Below are 22,681 nucleotides of genomic sequence, written 5' to 3' on the forward strand. Positions count from 1 at the left end.
AAATATGCAGGAGATCATAAAAGGAAGTAAAGTTCAGTCATAACCTACCAATAATGAGAATTTAGTGCCCTTTCTTTTAGACCATTTTATAGGTGAGATAAAATGAAGAGACTAAATCTGGAATTTTGCTTTGCTGATTCCCCTAACAGTTCCTTTCCAAGATTTAGTAAAATATAACAGCCTGAGATCATGTAAATATAGCAGCCTGAGATCATGTAAATAGAAAATCAAACTTGAAAACTACTAATTGTTTCTGTAATCAATGTGTCAAATTGACCTATCTGTACTTCTCCTGCCTTTAGCCAACATAAGACACTTGCTCTTATGAGCAGTATTTATAGCAAATTCACTTTTTAAAAGCTACTGCACTATTGCTACCAGATTTTTATTACAGAAAGGTTATTCTAATGCATACAATAGTGAAACAATGGTGATGTTCTTTAATAGCTACATCTATTGAAAGAACTGAATGGAATTTTTTATACGATCAGTAAAGAACAGAAATTTTCTTTTTATAGATCATTATAAAAGTAAATTAAATCTAAAGGCTGAAGCACAGTAACTTTTTGAAAGCGATGTAAATTTAATTTCTAATTACCTGAAAAGGCACGTCCTCAGCTGCACTTTCTACAGGTACATTCACTTTTGTCCACTGCATATCAGGCAATCCTGAAATGTCACACAATTTTTCCAAATTTCTATCCAATGCAGTTCTTTTAAAGACAGAAAGCTGGGAATCCTGAGATAACCGGTACCAAAATCTTATCTGTTGAAAGGTTTTAGTGAAACACTTTAAAAACTGAATCAGCAATCTTCAATGAATTCAGCACCTACCCATATACATACATTGTGACACAGAAAGACATGAAAGGTCTAAACAGAGCCCTGAAATAAAAGAAAGAGATAGATAAAACTATGGCATGTTGAGGAGCAGTATTATGTCTAAAGATAAAACTGTAATTAACAGTAAAGCTTATTTTTAAAACTTTAAACTCGTATCTACCAACTGATGCAGACTGACTGATATGATCTCCCTTAACTTCTTGGCTTAGTGAGGACTTACAAACTTCTCAAAGATTGTTTTTCTTCACAAATGCTGAATATAGGACAGCTTCATAAATTATACAAAGTATGTGAAGTATATACATAAGTATGTTAATCTCAGAAGTACAAGAGCTGAGGTACTTATATGAAAGAAACCTTAACATCTTCTATTTCCACAACCAACACAAATTAAAATTATTTGAAGACACATGTTTAAAATAATCTATTGCTCTCCTGAAACAAATGGATTGAAGAAAAAACAATTACTGTAGTTGGATGAGGCTATAAAAACCTGTGCACCAAGCAGAAAATATCAGAAAACAATGAGTATCCCAGTTCACTATGCCTCCCCTGCAACAGAGTAAATCTGCTGCTTTTAATTTTTTTTTTTTTTTAACTACTACCCAGATAAAAATTCAGCTGCGAAAGTTCAGCAGGGAAGAAATAAGATTTTCAAAGACTAATTTGTTTTTTCTTCCCCAAGTCCTTCCTGCTTCACACAGTGAAAGACTAAAATTTCTTCAACTGTAGATAACTTCCCTTTAAAAAACTTGAAACTTTGTGAATGGAAAATAAGAGCTGTAAAAATAGCTCTTCCCACCAAGTTCTCTGCCCATCTGCATACAATCTTATACTGTGAATCTTGCCTTTTATTTATTCATGTTGTATCAACTTCTAAACAGAGTTAAAGAATACAGACCATTCTGAGTTAATAGCCAAATGAACCTTACGTGGCTTTTTGCAAGACAACAACAAATATGAGAAAACCCATTTTAGCCTCAGGACAAACATAGATGCATGCGTTAGCCAGCTTTCAGTTAGACATGAGACAATTAAAGTCTTTTATTTGAGCAAGACAGCTGACACAATAGTCTGTACAGGTTGTGGAAAAGCATTTCATTAGGGACTCTTAACAGGAAAAACTGTCTTAGGGTAGTGGTATAATTTTTACTTAGTTTAATTTATCATGAATTAATGCAAGTTTCTAATCACTGGTTGAGCTACAGAGAAAAAAAGAAAAAACCCAGATACTTAGACACAAACTTGAGCAAACACCTTTCCTCCCCCTTCCCTAGGCCAGCTTAAATCAAACACTTAGCCTGCCCCCTTCCTAGCCTTTGTTTCCTTAGTTTTTGCTGCAGTTTATAGTCAGTCGGGCCCAATTCCTTAGGTGAGGCAACAGGTGGAGCATGTGGTTAGGCATGTGTGTAATGGTTTCTTTCTGGTGCTCCCTTCCTCTGCTCATTGCTTCTTACTCTTCCTCCCTTGCTTCAGCTCAGGGCTTTGACAGGCCACAGTCCCTCTGGGCTGTCCCCACCCCAGCATATGTTGCCTATAGCCAAAGTCCCTTGGGGGTGTCTCTGTCCCAGAACAGGTCACCCACAGCTCCAGTCCTCTCAGTCATACCTCCTCAGCATGGACCATCTTCTTCTGTGCGAATGTCTCCAGCTGTGTCCCCAACAATGTCCTCTTCCACATCTCTCCTCCTTGTTTATCCCCAATAAATCTTTTTTCTTTTTTTCTTTTTTTTTTTTTTTAAACAAAAAGGGAAGTAGTAGTTTTAAGAGTAGCCAGCCTCTGATAGGAGTCTTCTCTTCAATAAATTATCACATTAGCATCTCTGTTAAAGCTCTAGACTTTTAGTGAGCCAAGGAAGTTGAAGAGCAGGACTGATGAATTTGAGAACTCCTTACATTCAGATCATTGACTAATAATGTGGAAATCATCATCCATGTGGATTCACTACTTTTCACTTCTGGCCCTGAATTTCATCCATAAAACTCACCAATACACCGAAGACCCAGTATCTGCTATGTAAGAAAGGAGAGTTTCTTTTTGCTTGTGTTACGTAGTACAAGGTAGATCAGTGGTTAGGAAATAAACTTGTTACAACAGACTGTTACTTTTTAGTATCTTCTGACATCCTGGCTGGTGGGCTTGTTCTCTTAGTTTCCCAATGTTTATTTTTAAACCACGCTTGAACATCATGTAGTATATAAAATAATCCCAAGACTTTGCCAATAAATTGAAATACTTTCATGTAAATTTTTCCCCCACCAGACAGCTTAAGGAATAGAAGGCAGCAGTTATACAACCACTTTTCAAGATGAGCTGTCTGAAGAACTACACCCTAAACAATCCAGATATAAGGTTTATGTTTATCAAATAGTTTTTTAAACAAATTTGTATTTTCATTACGTAAGAAATAAAGTTTTCCTCCCTCTCTATGTCTACATGTTCTACTTTGCAATGACTACTGTGTTCATTAAAAAGCCATAAACAGAGAGCTAGGATTAGAAATTTGCTTCTACAACCCTGAAACCTTGACCTAAATGATGTTTCTTAGCTGACATCTAGAGAAAGACGCAGCTACAAGAAGCTGAAGAAAAAAGTTACTCCTAAGTTTCAATTAACCAGTCAGGCACAATATAAAACTGTTATCCCTCAACTACATTTTTTATTTTTTTTATTTTTTTTAACAACTGGAGCCAAAGAACTTGTAAAGCTATTAATAAACATAGATCTCTTTATGTAGATCCTTTTATCCTCTCAGTGGGACATCCAAGAGAGGGCAACATCTCACATTTACACTCAGAGAGCTTAACACACCAATACACATCCTAATGAGCAACCCCTACTCCTTGCTCTTTCCCAGAAATAAAAGTCTTCAGGCAAAATGTGGCAGAAAGCCAGGCTTCCAGTCTTCAAAAACACTCTTTTCAGACATGTATAGCTGGGTAAGAATTTGTCCTAGTTTTTGTTGAATCTGGGAACTTTAAATACATTCAATATGTACACATCAAAATTAAAAATGGCTTCTTCTACTGACTTTGAACTAGAGAAATGCATGTGCATCCCTGCCACATTTGTATTTATTTTGAATGGAGATCAAACTCTGCAACCAATCTAACCAGAATGATTCATTGATTTATATACCACTTGTGCCCAGCTCACCTTAAGGGGTTCTAAGATAAATTAATCTGAACCTGAAAGGTGATTAGCTACTCAGTATCAAAGTCTACAAAAGAGATATGAAACTGCCTGACCAAATGCATGGTGTGTACAAAGGCTGTTGGTATCCCAGGAGTAATGCAACATGCAGGGCTTTGATGGGATGCTGTGAGGCCTTCTGTGTTCCCTGCAGCAGCATTCTCCTTGATTTCTGCATCTATTAAATTTCCGATTCTTTGCAACGCTAAGAAGCCATGTGAACATTAAGAACTGAGAGAGTGCATTAGTGATAGCAAGGCACTGTTCTTTAAACTGTTTAAGAGGCTTCTACTCCTCATCTGGAAGTTGCAACTATTCAGCTGAGTTCTGCCTAACTCATTGATGTGCATAGTCCAAGTTAGCTACAGTTTCAAGCAAAACAGATTTATCTAAGCCAACACTTGTTTCAGACTCCTTACACTAGAAAAAAACAAGAAGCCTAGGTCCTGCTGGGATGAAATTCTGCTGTTTGTTGGTCCTTCTAAGTGCAGTTCCTTCACACATAATTTTCAGAAATGAAATTACAGTTTCTCTTCTACATTGAGTCTGAAAAATCAAGCAACCAAGCTAAATTTTATTTTGTTTCTCTGAAGCCTCTTTTTGCCACTGAACATAACAAACTTATTTTGGTGACCTTTCTCTACCTTTTCCTCTTCTTCTCTGTGACTTCTTAAATCAGGAGGCATTATGCAGTAGCAGAAGAAACATAACATCATAACTACACAACTTAGGTTCTCCCCAATTCGGTATAAGCTTTGAAAAGTTATGGAATGGAACACCAAAAAAGCCTCAGAAAAAAAAAGAAAAAAACTTATAAAAACTGTACAGCATCTATTCACTTTATTCAGTGGCCAAAGAGATAAACAAAAATACAGTTGTGAATGTTTTCTTGTATGTATATTTCTTTAATAACATGATTATATATATTTTTCTTCAAGTTCTATTTTAAAAATACAGATATTGTTGAAAATTCCAACATTCTAGTTATAAAACTGTATTTTCATATTTCATCTAAGATTTTTCTATTTTTTAGCCCTCCTGACCCATTTTTTCCAGACGGCTTTCTAGTTTCTCATATCAACTAGCTGGTTGTTTTTTGCATTCCTCTGCAGAGCCACAAGACATTTGACAAAAATAAAACATTTCAGGGTAAACTCTCAAATACTGCACTGATGAGCTTAAAAAGCATCCTCCTCAAAAAATCAACTAAAATTTAGCATGTGTCTAGAGCATGGTAGCTAATTTTCTCTCATCACACCACCATCATTAATGTATACAGCAACTTCAAACCACAAGTCTCCTGTTATGGGACACTGGATGTATGAGTGTTTCCAGCCTACAGACAAGAGCATGAATCTTCATCGGCTTTTACCCAGAAGGCAGGCTGCTCTGACTGTCAGTTGATATAGCCCTGATACTGTGGTCCAGCCAGGTGTCTCATAGCATACAAAAAACCTGAAAAGTAGCCTTAAATCTGAGACACCTGGTGGATGCTTTAGAAAGAATAATAATCAGATACAAAAATTTCGCAGCAAAGCAGTAAAAAGCCTGCCGCATCTCCCTCCTCCCAAAGAGTTAGTCTGTAACTACTTCCACTGGTATTGAAATGGAGCCAGTTCTTCAGCAGCAACCCCTGAAGCATGAAAACTAGCACATCTGTGCATCAGGTGAGTGATAGTTTACAAAGGTGGGGACAATTAATAACAAACTGTTACCTGACAGCAGGAAAGCCCAGGGGACAGTTTGATAAGGAAAGGGCTCCCTAGACGAGACACGGCCATCTTTGTGTCCATCCGATGTGATCCACTGAAGTAAATGAATGCTCCTGTAAACAAATTCAAAAAAGTATGAGAAGTAACTCATACTCAAATGGCATCTACCTCAGAGAGGTAGCTATGTGCTCCATGAGGCACATAAAGCTCATCCATAAATGCAAACAAATGAAACAGCTTTGCTGTCAGTTCAGTCTCTGTGGATAATGAGGAGAGTCTTGCCAATGTCTGTGTCGACAAAGACAAAATAGAATTGCTAAATGCTCCTGCCTCTTTCTTCTGCAATAAAATTAGTATGACTGAGTCCAAAGACGAGGAAAGATGGAGAACGAAAAAAGGGTAGTTGGGCAGCCATTGCTAAGGCTACCCTGTCATGGCATCTGCAAGCATTTAAACCTCAAAAAGTAAATACAGAGCCCTGCAAAGTTAGTTCAGATGTTGCTTCTGTGAGGGCTTTACTGTGCAGACCCACTGGGTGTATTTTTTTATCTGCCCTTTTCAGGCAAAAATCTTAATACCTCTAGCCTCCAAACAGTACAACTACTTCCCATCACCTTTGCACGGTACCCGACCACTCCCCACACAGGCTGGGGAGAGCAGAGGGACTGCAGGAGCTGCAACACAGAGCACCCTGGAGATCAAGCAGCATAGACCTCAGCTGAGATCCCTAAAGAACACTTTTTAATTGACTTAAATAATGTTTCAAACAGAATTTAGAACAAAAATTAATTTCCTTTAGGGTACAGCATTCACTCTCCGTGCAGCCCAGCCAGTTTTAAGCATGCCAACAATGTTGCAGACCATGGGAGCCAATGGAATAAGCTATATTTTCTCATGGGGTCCACAGACTTGACATTGTTGTCTGCGCTAGTGGGGATGAAAGCTTAATTAAAGATCTAATCTGAACTCTGGCAAACGAACTGCCTTTGGAATTGAACTACAGCAGATGTGCTTCAGACAAAGGTAGGGAAGGATAAACATTTTCAAGGGGCCCTAAAGCAGCATATTTTGAATGCCGTCAGTGCTGCCTTTGCTGAATACTGAGACTTTTTCATGAAAGTCTATGCAAAACAACACTAAAGGCTCAGTCTTGTTGGCGCATTGATATTACACATATTGCCTTACATCTTGGAAAATCAGCTATTGTGCTGCCACAGTCATACTCCTTAGCCATTTACTTCCCATGGATACATAATGAAGCAGAGGGTTAGGTCCAGCTCCACGTGAATAATCACATCACTTTAGCAAGGCTGGCACAAAGAGTTGACCGTTACAGCTCCTTGTACAAGCAGGCATGTCGTGCTCCACAGCGTGAGGGAAGCTCCCCTCATTGGAATGCAAGGGTACTTCAAAGGAGCCTCTTTTAATTTGCAGCTGAGGCTTTTACAGTAGCCTTGTTAAGATTTTCATTAATCAAAATTTGCTGCTGCCCTCCCCAGGAAAGAAGAGAGATGAACACTCTGTGGTACCACAAGCAATGTGTTGCAACCCAAAGGACCTCAAACTCTGGAAGCCTAATTCTTAAGCCATGATGTGGCTGTAGCGGGAACAGATGGGTACAAAACCACCTCAGAAAGACCTTTGCACTGACTTATACGGGGAATGCGTCATTAGTAGGCTTGAGAGGTGCTGCATGGCAACCTCAAGATCTCCTTGAGGCTTCAACCTGCAACAATGTATGCGAGCAAGATGTGAACTTAACTCTTAATGATTCAGGTATCAAAGCAGCTGAAGAGCAGCAGCACATAGTTCCATATGGGCTAATTTAACATGCTGCTTAGGCTGCAGAGCAGATGTTTCTATCAGCAACCTTCATTATGACCACATTACACCTCGGTTCCCACCAGCACCTAGAATAACCCACATGGGAAAGACACAGGCATGTCAGTGCCCTTCTCGAGAGCTATGACAGTTTGGAAGCTGATCCAGTGCCATAGAGACAATAAAATGAAATATTGAATAGCTTCTGAGAAAGTGAATGGCAACTTCGGTGCAGTTCATCATTTGAGGACCAATGGAAGAAAAGGTATGATTGTGTAGTTAGAATTATTATCTAGGATGCACACACATACTCATACCCCACTAGGGTTTGCCCAGGTGAATTTGTATCCTAGGATTCCTTTACCTTTGATTGCTTGAAGTGGAACACTTAATATTCCACATTCCTTTAACATGAACATGAGAGAGAAGTGTGGAGGTCTGGCTCTAAGATAATATACATAATTTTAAAAGTTTACCTTAAAGGGGTATTGGACTGCAACCCAGATTTTAAAGTAATCTAATCTCCACTGGAAGCAGTGTAATAGATACATTTTAATAAAACTGAAGTCACAGAATATTTGCTAATATGACAATTTGCTAATATTTGACAATGACAAACATGCTAGGAAGTTTTAGTTTTATGCAGTATGCTACGATAACATTTTCATTTTGGAAAAATACTTTAAAACAGACCTCTACTGGAATAAACTTTTTTCCAGCTGAATGCGTTGTATGGCAACTATGTGCTTACGGAAGATCAATGGTTCAAAGGACATTACACTCACTCTGTTTTTCCCAGACAAAACTGATTAATTTCCCTGCACTGTACAAAAAGCCACAGTGATATTTTGTCCAAATAATATTCTCAAGAACGGCCCCAGTGTGAATATTGGGTACAAAAATTCTTATAATATGTGTGAACAAAGTTAGCTATTTCAGTTCAAAAGTCAGCATCTCAAAACACTGAAGGCTGCATCAAGTATCATACATCATTGATTGCCTCCACAGAAGATGAAGTTACAAAGGCATAGTAATCAAATCACATCTAAGAAAGAACATCCCCAAAAGACTAGCTTTCTGTAATGTTACCTATGTTATATATATATATATATACACTATGTAGCAACCATTTCAAATCAGTTATCAAATCTGTCACCATTTACAATAGAAATACTTATCACAGAAGGAAGAAAATAATAAAAAAAGATATCTCACCATGTCCAGTATTAGTTGTAAGAACTCTGCTAGGGAGTTTCCTGTCAAGGGGAGCCTGTTCTTTCATTATGTGCCAGTCAGCATCACCTATGCCCAGTGGCTTCCATCCACAGAAGTCACTCTCAAAATCACATATAGTGAAATTAGCTGTTGTAAAAAGAACGACAGTAAGAGATCATAAAATCAAATTTGATGTAACAGTTTAACACCATAACTATGTATTTTGTATTTGGATGTCCAAGGAGTCTTAAAGATGTGCTGGTATGTTTCACTGAAATTCAGATTACTTAGATGGACAAAAAGTTCTAGAATACAGGGAACAGATCATGCAGTCCTTTCCCTTCTTAATCAAACCCAGACCACCTATAAGAGAATAAACTATATCATATTAACAATGAGATCTGTACACAGGCTGCTGACAGATTATGAAAGTAATATATGTTTTTTAAAAGATGAATTCTACTGGAAAGATAATTATGAATGGGGGGGGATCAGATTTATTTAGTGCTTTTAATACAATGAAAGTAAAGATAAATTAAACTTCCGCTTAATTTATTTTTGAAAATGAGATTTAATTTTATGAATTATTCAGGTCTCCTAGATATTTTTATTGCAAAGTAAAAGACTATTTTCTCAGTTGCTATGGATTAGACTTCCACTGCCTAACAGTCTCACACACTCTCATTTCTTGAGTACAATTATTTTGATGAGAAAATAGTATAATCTGATAGCTTTCTTTCCTGATCCAGAACAGCTTCACAAAGCACTACACCTCATTCTTTCAGTCACTTATCATAATTGTAAACATTACTTTTGAATTGTACTTGTCTCTTTCTAGACTTCATGGTACTTTTATCCTATCACATCAGCCTCAGACATGATTAAAAATATTACTTCAGTTTTCAGATTGTACAAAACCAAAATGACATGTACCTTTGTTGAAGTACCATGAAGTAAAGCTCTGTAGTAAAGGTTTTTCAGGTATAAAGAGATTATTTAAGCAGTTAAATCTTAAGGTATTAAATAAATCACAAATATCAGTATCTTTTAGCTGGATTCAGCATATACGTTAAAATTCAATGGAGCATGCTTTCCTGTTTAGTGCAGTATAATTAGTTAAACGTGAAACTTGGTTAACTTATTAAATTACAGAATTTTCATGCTCTTGACAAGGTACCTTGTTAATTAGACTTCAATTGCTAATACATTAAGCTAGAATATGCAAATTTATTTTCAAGACTAAGCTGTTTTGCTGTACGGTAATTAATACTTAGCTAAACAGTCTTGAGAGAACTAATGTGACACAAAAAATCAAACATTCTTTGTTTAAACATCTCTTCCCTCTGGCTTCCCTAAACCCTGCAAAAGGTCTTCTGCATAAAAACCTGACTGCAGTGGCTGCATAGTACTATGCAAAAAGACATCAATGACCATGTAGACACAAAGAACCTACTCAGTTATTGCGTAGTTATTGAGGCTATACTGAGCAACCAAAAAACGTTCCTGGAAGGAAAATGCCATACCAATATTAAAATAATGGTTTAAATATGAAAAAGCAATCAGAATGGTACTAATTATTAATATTTCACAGCTCAACAAGGTATTTAGCATGGGATTTGGGGGGGGGCATGGTCAGGGGTTAATTATTTTAACTAGAGGTACTTAGGATCATGACAAGACTCTTTATCGCAGTATGAAGAACATCTTTCATGTGCTGATGACACCAGATCTGTTGTCATTTAATGTGGCTCAATATCAGGCTCAGGGTTTTTCATTTGCTCACAGTGAAAATTTGGAAATTTTCACATTTGGAAATTGTATACTAAAAGAATTGGCAAAGCAGTAAGGCTGTTATCAGACGGAGCCCATGCCTGCCCTCCATGGTCAACAAAAAGAGAGGTCTGGTGAAATCGTAATTTCTTACATTGATAGACACTAGCAGAATTTCTTCTAACACTATGGATTTAGAAAGAAATGTATGAACATCACCTTTTAGGTTGAATATACAAATGGGGCCAGGGGAAGACATGCAACATACAAAAAGGCACAATTCTACACCGAATTATATTGCCCAGTTACATTTTCAAACTTTATTCACGTCTGAACACAATTATAAAGGTAGGAAAAATATTTGTGGTGTTGTGCTTTTAGGGTTTGGGGGGGAAGGGGGGCAGGAACAAAAAAATGTGGCTCCATTTCACTAAATATTGAAATGTTAACCATGTTTTAGATGCTTTCCTTCCCCACCCCCACCCCCCATTGAACCTGCCATTTAAAATGACAACCTCTATACCAGCATCCAGTCACACAGAGGCACTGGGCCAGAGTCACTTACCAAGCCCAAGTGTTCCACCATACACAGTTTCTGGAAGCAACATTTCATTTTTAAAAGTATTAAATACGTTAGAGAACAGCTAGGCTATAAACCCAGTGAAACCCAATTGTCTGAGTTAACATGACTTAAATTTTATCCCTACTTAATTCTAAAAACTCAAGGGGTGCTTGTAAATGTTTAATCAAGCTTGAAAAAAAAGGTTCTGTGCTTTGGCTGAAACCCAAATGCAAGTTAGACAGTTACTTAGTGTATTTTTTCATTGCTCAAACATTAATAAACTTTGAGAAATGCTCCTTTCTCATTGAAACAGTGCATAATTTTTATTATTCACAGCCTTTTTCTACATTTTTTATTTGAGCCTTCAAGTGATTATAGGGAATGTTTTACTATCTATAGCTGGAAAATAAGTGACTGCACAACATACATTTTTGGAGGAGTCACACTGCAGTTATGTAAGTTAAACAGACATAAAGTATATTTATGATATATTACACCCTTCCCTACTGCACCTCTTACCATCAGAGCTTACATTTCTTTATTTCAGTGGAAAGACTTCACTGGATTCAAATTGCAGGAAGATCTCCCACATTCTGAAAGCAAACCCAATTTGTTCTCATTTTTGGACACTCATCTCTTTATAATTCAGCAAAACAGAAAGGAAATTAGAAAGGAAACAACAAACTGCATTAATTCATTTTAATAACAAGCCAATTTTTTACTTTTTTTTTTTTTTAATATGAGTGTGTTAGTATATCTCAACAAGTCAAGGAGTAAATTCTTACAACAGTCCTGCAAAAACAATGACTCCAGAATGTAACTGGGAGAAAAAATGTTCCCCAAACATCTCCTTGAATTTCAAGAAATATGTGGAGCTTACTAAAGCCACAAAATACACTACAAAGATTCTTCAATTAATATGAACCATTTTTTACAGTTTTTTTTTTTTTTAAAAAAAAAGAAACAGGAAACAAAGCATATATTCCAAGAGCACTGGGAGATTAAATGGAAAAGTTTTTTTCTGTGATTAGCTTACTCTACCTCTCCCAGCTCTTCTTGATTCTCCTGTGGGGAAAACAAAGCAGTCCTATCAGCTAGGCTGGTTTACCAGCCAATTAACATTGCTTCAGCTTTGCTAGTGTGCAACTGGATGAATCTTTTCAATCCTACTATGGCAGCTCCATCAAATGAACACAACTGGGGACACACAGCTTGTCTCTCCATCAGGCTGGTGTTTCTGGGACTAACAGAATTGAATGAGAAGGGCTGCTAGCCTTGCTCAGTGTGGCAGCACCCAAGCTCCTAAGGAATTCAGGGTATAAACTACCTGTAATGACCAGCAACCAAAGCACCTCTGTGATGCCTCTGTCATAAGTATTTTCTCATTTCTGACTGACATTTAATGTTATTTTTGGAATGGGAAGTAATATGCATATACCTTCTTACTGACCATCCGTGCACGTTCCCTAACAGTTTGTGATTAGTTTTATTTATCTAGAATTTGCTAAAGGATTCATGCAGAAAGATCACAGATGGCCATAGGTCATCTAGCCTGAACTTCTATATGTCATAATTCATTAGAACCCTCATAACATCCTAGTCCCTTAAGTGAGACGGCCTCATCTTCTGAAACTGTTCAGTTACCTTGCTTAGGGTTAAGAGACTGGTGATGTTCAGAGAATCTCATCTCGACCCTGGATCTGCAGAGGGTATGCTTACTTTAACTGTTCTGGTGAAACACAAAGGCGATGCTACACAGTGTTCATAAGAAATGAAGAAGTGAAAATATTATGTCTGTAGCTTCTTTTTTCTCCACATGTACATACAAGATTGATGGACAAATATTGACAACTCCAGACAATTAATGTGTCACAGGAAACACATAAATGCATAGTAAAACAAATGTTTCAGACTAAAAAAATGCTCTTTCTACTTTAAAGTTGAATGTTAATGAAAGGATTTGCATATGTGTTCATCCACTGTAGAAGGTTTCAAGGATTTGCAATTGTAAATTGCTATACTGTAAATGAAATGCAGTAAAAGGTACACAGCTTTAAAATTACAGAAATTTCCTTCATTTTACGTATTTTCCATTCATCAAGTATACAAATCCTATGAAACGGCTGAGAATATATAAGTTAATACTAGAGATGCAAAATTAAGATCAGAAGAGTTAAAGACAGATGTTTTAAGGAAGCTTCTAATTAGGCTAAATAGAAGGTGATGTTCTTTCAGAAACAGCTGTAGGATGTCCCACTCCACAGTCATTTTGAATCTACAGGAATGCTGATGAGTAGGCAATTTCCAGAAACACTACTGTATCGAAGTGTGGTATCACTTGAAAATAGCAAGCACTTCCTAGACTCCTCCCCAAGTTTTGCTAGGATTGCTATTTACTGATTTATTTGTGATGTTTTTCTAGTATTGTGTATGTTACATATGAATCATGTATAATAATAGTAAATATAGCGCTAGAAATATTTGTTATTTGGCATGATATTTAGTGCAGAATTTCTTTCATGTTAGGTAGGAAATAAATAAAAGACATCAGCATGATAGTGGTCTTTTTAATCCTTTAAATGGTCTGAATAACTACCTGTTTCTAATGTATTAGCTAGATTTCTATAATTTATTATCAGTTAATGTGAAATATTAAATTTAGAAGTGATCTCAAGCAAGTGGTGTCAAACTACAAGAAAAATGTAGAATTGAATACTAAAAACATTAATTTCATAATTTGTCACTTTATTAGATTGAATTCAACAAAACTACTCAAATAAATGTGGTTACTCATGTGCATGTTTCCTAAACAAGTTCCTAATTTTTCAAGACTTAAATCTCATATATTTAAATATATATTTATATAAATAAGCAGGCATAAAACAAAGTTTAAGAAGCGTTGCAAAATGTATATATTTGGTTTTGTAATAATTTTTTTTATTATGTTTAACTTGGCATGAATGGTCTTATGAGAAAGGAGAAACATTATTTTTCCCTCTCCATTACAATGAAGCAAGAAAAATCCTCAAACAAGAGGTAAATTCTTCACATTGCTAAGTCACAGCTGTTTGCCTTCATTTTCATTCAGTATGGAGATCTGTCAACTCTTTCAGTACATAAGAGTACTTCATCAAAGGAAAATACTGAGGATGTATCCAAGGACAGACGTTAAAATACCTAAAAGAATAGAGGCTAAAATATGCATTATTGTACCTGACAGGACTTTTAACTGAAAATTAATGTGAATAAATCTCGTGCACACTAAATATCATGGAGGAAAATTTCAAGATCACATGGAAAATGTACATAATGCAAGGAAAAAAGGACAAAAATAAAGGATGATTTTTCCATTAGGTCTCTTTTGTACAAGACTGCAGAAAGTGTCAGAAAGATGGGTCTTCTAAGCTGACCAAACTGCTGAAGATCTAAATTCCACCCTTAGGGTCCTCTTTCCTGAAAAGGTGTGTGAAGTTCCAAGACAGTATTCGTCATTAAAAGGGGGCAAGTTTAAAACCAGTTATTGTTATTTTAAAGATGGCTTTTTTTTTTTTTTTCTTCTCAGCCAGTATTCAGAGCAACATGCAACTGCTATGGGTCACTTATATTTTAGAAAAGCACCTTTTTTCCCCCTTTTTTGAGAGGATAAGTATACTTTTATGCCCTGCTCCAACCAAATAATACGTCTTCAACCTGTAAATACCTCACCACAGGGTGAAACACACGGTCTCTATGCCTCAGGTTCAATTGAGTATGATTTTCTTTCGATTGAGATACACTAGGAGTTTGTGGAGGATCGGTGCCCAGTAATACCAAAGTTAACTGTGAAGGCAGCAGCAGACAGTGGAGCACTAAGCAGAGCTATTGAAGAGGGTTTTGCACTGGCTATACCTCCCATCAGCCCTTGCCCCAGCACCCTAATTCTAGAGATGTCACAAAGGACAGTGTTGAGACTCCCAGACCATTCTGACCTTTCTTCTGCCAACTCTCCAGTTTTTCTGACCCATCCACATGAGCATGACAGAAGCAGTATTCTCAAAAGTGAGTCCCACTGTGATAGTTTTTTTAACTTTAAAATACCAACTATACCTAGGTTATTTGTTAACTTCTCAGTTACCCAATGCCAGTGTCCAGTGTCCAAGGCACAGTATATATACTTCCTATATAAGGAAGTATAGGGTATTTCATGCAAAATATAATTGCCTGTAAGTGTTTAGGGTTATCTTTAATTTCACTTTGTGTAGTACTATTAACAGCTACCCTTCAACTGGGACAATTATTTTTCATCCTCCTTTTAAACCTTAAAATTATTCTCCTATATTCCCAGTCATTATTCACCACAATTTTCTCACATTGTTACTGAAAAGGGAACACTAAATTGCTGAGAAAAAAGCCAATTTTTAAAGTACTGTTCAATTTCATTCCATTCCTCCTCCTGAAGAGCATGAGAGTACTCTCTGCACTCCTACCAGCAAACACGCAGAGCTAGCAGCATAGGGTCAAGTCTTGTAAAAAAGGAAAACAGATCTCTCAGAGGGAGCCCCTATAGACTTTAATGTTGGCTTAGATTTCACCTAGAAATAAAACATTATAAACCTTCCTATTTAAAATGTTATTGCAGTATTACTTGTTGCATGTTACTTGTTTCAGAGATGGCTCCTGCACTGTTATTTAAGTAACTGAAAAGATTAAACACAGATTTAAGTGTTACTACCACAGACATACAGGTGTACACTGTATAATATTCATTTTAGAAATGACAGGGTCTCTAAAGCTACTTTCACATGGAGATCTAAAATGTTTTAGAACTGTTATAGACATCTTCAGTAATTTTAATTATTTTCTTTTACTCTTAACTGTACAGTGGAAACTGTGGGTTCTAAGCAAATTTACCTTCAACTGAAAGTATCATGAGTAACATGTAGCTTCTGAATCGTAGCCAATTTGTATGGTGATTTGTATCACCATGCAAGTATCATGTCACCTAATGCATTTTCTGACAACAGCTAACAGAGGTCTAAATTAGAAAAGAATTCAAACAACAAATCCTAAGGCAGATTTCAGTCCTACTCAAATTAGAGAAGTAGAGGTTATAAATATTTTATATAGGGAATATAATTAAGCAAAAATATGCAAAATTTTGCATTTCTGCAGGTACTTGAAAAATTGCTGCCTGGATTCAAAACATATTCCAATGGGAATAGAAAGCAATGAGAAGAAGAAAAATGCATGACAGAAAATGTTATGAACATAGTCACTAACCTGTGCATCATTAAATACTCTGGGGAAAAGAAGCCATATAAATAATAATTTTTCTAGTCAGAGCTTGAATAGACCTCTTTAGGTTTCACAAATACTCTTCAGCACGCTGTCTTTCTAAAGCAATGAAATTTACTTACAGCAGGCTGCTGGATCCTCATCGCTGCCATCAGAACAATCTAGGTGACAGTCACATGCTGATCCGGGCTCTGTGGACTGCCCATTAGTGCAGGTGAATTTTTCTGAGGAGCAGAAATTGGATGGCTCTGATGGTGTAGCATCCAAGAGCTGGATGCTATTCAGACAGATGAAACCTTCCCTGCTCTGGAGCGTTCCTTTAAACATAAGCTGTGAAATGTTACAGTTAAAATATTTGCATTGACAGACAACAGCGAGAAACTGATTTTTATTTATATAAAACAGTAATGTTCTATGTGTAAAAAGTACTGCATACTTTCCATTACAAAACCATGACAAATTTTGAAGCAGCAGCTGAAGTTTTATATGACGATCTCAGGTTGACATTTCTGAAAATTTTCAGCTAAAATAGTTTGACAAATTCCAAGAATGAAGTAAAAACCTATTTTAAAGAAAAATTCCTAATCTCATAACTGTTTGGCTAAAAAGTTGCAGTGCCCCTGTGTTTTAGAAGAGCCACCTGGAATGTAATGTCCTGAAGTTGGCTTCTGCTCTGAAATCTCTTCAGAACCTCATTCTGCAGATGCCCAAGACAAAATTTTTTCAAGCATACTCACAGTTGAATAAAATGGGTTAGGAACTGTCCTTGGAGACCAATTGGCACAGCATAGCTTAACAACAATACCTATTTCATCACTTAAGATGAGAAGGCTGCATCCAGGCTATGCAGTGGGATTGGTATCTGACTGCTGGTAACCTTTGAACTGTTCCAGGAACTTTCTGGGAGACGGCAAGCTGCTTGTGTCAAAACCTTGCTGGGGACCATGCTAATGTTTTTACTGCATGGACTATCACTTGCTAATCTTGGGCCTGTGCCCTGGCCCTGCTTATTTTACTGTTATTGGCATAGAGATTCAAGGAACATTTCTCTCTGTGACAGTTTCCTTGCATTGACCAGACTTTACACAAGCTGATTTACAGCAATGAAGTTTCAGAACACCTCTTGCTCCTGACCACTGTGGAGCCTGGATCTGCTGGGTCTCAAAGCAAGGAGTTATCCTACTCCTGCTCTCCAAGTCTTTTTCAGCTGTGCTAAAGCAACAATCAGGAGGAAACAAGCTTGGATTCATCAGAAAGATGAAGACTGCTATGAATGAAAGCACTGATAGAGAAGAGCAGGAGCTGAGGGAACAAATAAAAAAATTGAATTGTGGGTTTGGACAAACTGGGACATGATCAGAGCCTAAGTCTCAGAAAACAATGTTGATAATGCACTGGCATTTTTAGTTGTTGCTGGGTAATGTTCATACTAAGTCAAGGACTTCTCAGTTTCTTGGGCCTTGCCAGCCAGAGGGCTGGAGGGACACAGGAAACTGGGAGGGGACACAGCCAGGACAGCTGACCTGAAACAGCCAAAGAGGTTCATACCATGGGACATCATGCTTGGTATATAAACTTGGGGGGATCGTTGCTCGGGGACTGGCTGGGCATCAGTCAGTGGGTGGTGAGCAGTTGTACTGTGCATCGCTTGTTTTTCTTTCTCCCTTTTCCTTTGGTTTTTATCCTTTTCCCCACCTTTCCGTTATAACATTATTATTATTGTTGTTGTTATTATTACTATTATCACTGTTGTTATTGTTATTATTATTACGGTTTTATTTTATTTAAATTATTAAAATATTTTTATCTCAACCCTTGAGTTTTCCATTCCTTTCCAATTCTCCTCCCCATCCCTCCGGGTAGGGAGGAGTGAGCAAGCGGCTGCGTGGTACTTGGTTGCTGGCTGGGGTTAAACCATGACAGACAGGCAACAACAGGTATTTATAACCTACTAGCTTGCTGAAAGGCGTTCATTCTAATATATATCAAAATGTCAATTCCTGCAGCAGGCTTAGTCCTTGTCCATTCACAAAGATTACATTTTCAGCTGATTGCTGAGACAGTGAAATATGAATGTTATTTACAGTATTACGAAAAATGAAAGTAGATGTAAAATTTACGAAAGTAAATGTAAAATTACTTAAAATAGACACTTGTAAATTAATTTAAGAATTAAGTAGTTGCAACTTTGCATTCTTTTCTATGCCTGAAAATTCCAGGGGAAGGTATTCTCTCACTTTTCTGGTTTAAATAATTTCACTGAAATCCCACAAACATCATTCACATCATCTCACTTAATTACATTTATATTTAAATGAGTTAGTAATACCTGAGATGAACTCGGGTGGCTAACTAAAATATGGTGAGATCTGTACTCATTTTCTTGCATGTTATTAAAGACCAGAAGCTTCAACATGTGATACTTATGTAGAGGTTTTGTTGAGCTATAACCAGAGCTTCCTTCATATCAAAGCAATGAAGAACAGCAAAACCTTCAGGGTATGTATAATTTTAAGGAATTTTTTAGTTTCCTAGAAGCTTTATAAACAATAAGGTAAAGCATGTTCAAAAATTGAGCACATGCCTTTTTCACCCATACCTTTAATTTTTCTAGCCCTGTTGGTAGCTGTATATCCATTTTGACCCATTCCTCCTTAGTCATGACGTTGGTTTCCCAGAAGACATATTCCTCCTGTAAAATGTAGCATATGATATTATAAAGATAATTTGTGTTACTCTATAAATTATCAAAACCATTCTTTTGTCCTCTATCTTTTCATATCCTAGCCAAATGACCACCATATAGAAAGTTGCTCGGTATGAGGAAATAGAGTTTCACATGTTCATTTGCAATCTCTGCACTGAGCTCTATAGGAGAGAGGGGAAAGACAAGACATGTTTACTGTGATTAAACAGGCTAATAATGTAATTATCAAGAGTCAACTTGGTAGAATTAAAGTGAATTAATATGCAAATTAAGCCATGTTATTGCTGAATTTAACAATATGTTTCCATGGTACTCTCTACATTATTTCTTTTTCATGAATAACTGCTTATATTATGTTGTGTTATGATTAGACTTAGTTTTCTTAGAACTGAATTTAGGGTCTGTCAAAATGACACAAGCAACTTTGCTAAATTTTTATTTTTTTTTTATCTGTAAAGCAAGCAGACAGAGTACTATCTAACAGGTCCTAGTCATGTTCTGAGTTACTTCAATCCCCATTTTCACTTCACCTCCTAAGGATAACAGCAAGGGTGCCAAATATGGTAAAGCTCCCTTTATGCAAGCACTTCAAGCCCTTTTTGATTCAATAATATGACCAAAACCAGCTCATGCTCATTCGGCTTCTGGTCATGATCCTGGAACATGCTGAGGCCAGTATAAAGAAAAGAAATGCAGCATTGTGAACTTCATATACTTAAATAAAATTTTTTCCAAGAATCAGCTCCAAAATAGAGCAAAACCAGAAAGACGGGGGAAATGCAGGAAAAGTTAATATAGGCTATACATACAAACAGACCTACCATTACAAGTATCAATAGTGAGACCCCTTTTAGGATACTGTGCAAAGTACTGGTCATACCTTTCCCACAGAGTGTTACAGAATTAGACACAGTTCAGAAAAAAATAAGAAGCTATATAAGAGAAGTGGAAAGTCTCTTGTATGGAGAAAAACTTAAAAGATAAGAACAGTTGACCTTAAAGGAGATGAATAAAAGGGGATATGATAGGTATGTGAAATGTTATCAATAATATAGACAAGGACAGTTATGCTTTCCTGTGCCTTGCAATATAAAAAGGAGGAAGATACTGTCTACTGCTTGATAGACTGAGAGGTCTGAGTCAGCAGAACACTGGTATGATTTGTGACGAGTAGCCGATTACTTACGCCCTTTTTCTACCAAGGCTTCAACTGTTATATTAACCAAGCTGGAAGACTAAATCTCTATTGAGTGTGTCTGAAGATCTGTTTCAGAAAACTGCAAGACAGGGTCAAGCCATTACCTTAATTCCAAAAACTAAATGACATGAAAGATCAAATCTGGATAAACAACATGACATACTTGTTTTCAGAAATAAAAGTCAGATGTGAGTTTCCACATGAGTATATAAGTATGTGTCAACTTGTTCTTGGAATAGATATTCAGCAAAAGCCTTTCAGTGCCAAGGACACTTCATTCTGTGTAAAACTTGTTTCATTTTGCTAAATAATTCAGCTTCTGAAGAAAATCTATTAGCCTGCAACAGCCACATATAAGACACAGAAAAGGATGATGTACTAGGTTCCATACTGCCTGACAAGTTAAAACCACAGCCTGTGCTCAAGTGTCTGCTTTTAGAAATATTTCAGTTAATGAATTCCCACACATGTACATATACAAACCCTCCAAACACATTTGTATACCTTGTGGGAACACTCTGCGTTTGCTGTTTGCTTGATTGGATTTATCTGAATTCTATAATTTTGTTCACATTCAATTAACACCTTAGATACCCATCCCCATGACCATCTTTCTCCCAGATTTATTTTAAGAAAAATGGCTTGGAGCAGTAAACTTGAGTGTTCTGTGCATGTGCTAGTATCCAGACCTTCTAGGACTGTTTTTTTACACAAAAAGCTGTAAATCACCTCAGATGCATCAGCTTTTTTAATTGGCTATTGTTCCATGCAACAGGCATTACCCTCTGATTTCATACAGCTCTAATAAGCCAATAATATTATTTCCTTTCCTCACAATGTTTTCTCTATAGTATTCTCACTGTTTGCTTCCACCTCTTTGTTACAAATGAGTTAATCCCTCTAGCACATTCGTTGCATCCCTAGCATTCTTTTAAAATGCTGAATGTATTGCTTTTCCAGTACTTTCCCTCAACATTTATTTTGGTGGTGCAGGGGAGCAGCTGCTCAAAATACCTTCACTCTATTCCCCTTATTGTGATACATTACTATCTGTAAAAAAATGTTTGTAAAGCTAAAATGGGAAATATTTTTTTCTTTTTCCTGCAATGTTTGGTTATGTTTTCGTTTGGGGGTTTGGTTTGTGGTGGGTTTTTTTTGAGATAATGCTACTTAGGTTTAAAGGATGGAAGAGACAATCATGACTTTTTCTTATCAGCTCCATTTATAAAATACAACTTTTTTTCTTTTTTTTTGACACTTCCCTACAGATACAGTCAGTGCTGTGCAACTGTACAATGTGCAATGATGCAAATGTGCATCATTTAAGAGAATAATTTGGAACAAATGCTTATTTGTTCCCCCACAATGATTAATGGATCACCTTTAACTACTTGCATGGTTTTTTAAGCGTTGCTGAACACTTAAAGAAATTTTAGTGCATTAGGGTAAAAATATACTGGCACATATCATCATCAGTTGAAATGTTCTTTTATTGTTTAATTTCTATCTGTTTTGTAATCCATACAAGATAAAAAACTAAGAAGATAGAAGGAAGAAGTGTAAGTCCATTACTTAATAGGAGGAATGAGCAAGTAATAAATGGCCAATGATACAACTGAAGTGAACATTATCTTCTTTAGTTTCAGTTTTCACAGAAAAGTTTAAGGTTTCGCAGACAGTGAGTAGAGATTTAATATTATTTATATTTTGTGACTAAGTTAATATTGCGAAGTGTGAATGCAAACATGGACCAAAATAGAAAAACAATTATTACAAATACATGTAAGCCAGAAGTACTGAAACTGGCAGGGAGTCGGGAAGTTTTAAGTACAGGTTACATAATGGAAGGAATATCTTACTGTCAAAAACTAACTGAGAACCCGAGAGGAATGTGTGGGAAACTAGAGAACTGAGAGAACAAAGGGTATATATTACAGTTAAGGGGAAAATACAGACTATGCAATTATAGCCAATCATCTGAACAACTCCCAAGACACTGGAACAAATTGCTAACAATAATCTTGTAAGCAGCTAAAGAATTAGAAAGTGAGAAACCTACATTAGCTGCTTCTGATGAAGAGCAAGTCATGTTCAGCCAGCATAATCTTTTTCTTTTCATTGTAAACAGACTTGAAAAAGTAGAAATTACTTTACTTTCTTAAGGCTTTTAACATAATCTCATAGGACAGCCTGTAAGCAAACTGAGGAGATTTGATGCAGATGGAATTACCGTAAAACAGGTCTACAAGTGAGTGAACAAATAGGAGTGCAACCTTATTTGGAAGAGGAGTTGTCTGTCAAACTAAAAGAAAATTATAATAGGGCTCTGCAGAAGTCTCTTGCAGGGCCTGACATAATTACAGTGCTGACTGGACAGTGGAATGAAA

At 36.6% G+C, this 22,681-nt stretch overlaps 1 protein-coding gene across 1 annotated transcript in view; it reads right to left on the reverse strand.

Annotated features, from left to right (window-relative positions):
* The window catches only part of MALRD1 (MAM and LDL receptor class A domain containing 1), a 282,559-nt gene that overhangs the window by 233,955 nt on the left and 25,923 nt on the right, over positions 1–22,681 (reverse strand). The window contains exons 8-12 of the mRNA XM_027800878.2: positions 18,989–19,081; positions 16,512–16,719; positions 8,784–8,930; positions 5,751–5,860; positions 599–766 (exon numbers count right to left, since the gene is read on the reverse strand). Coding sequence (XP_027656679.2) covers positions 599–766; positions 5,751–5,860; positions 8,784–8,930; positions 16,512–16,719; positions 18,989–19,081 — 726 coding nt within the window. The remainder of the gene's footprint in view (positions 1–598; positions 767–5,750; positions 5,861–8,783; positions 8,931–16,511; positions 16,720–18,988; positions 19,082–22,681) is intronic.

This window comes from Falco cherrug, chromosome 4 (assembly GCF_023634085.1).
Source record: "Falco cherrug isolate bFalChe1 chromosome 4, bFalChe1.pri, whole genome shotgun sequence".
Lineage (NCBI taxonomy): Eukaryota > Metazoa > Chordata > Aves > Falconiformes > Falconidae > Falco > Falco cherrug.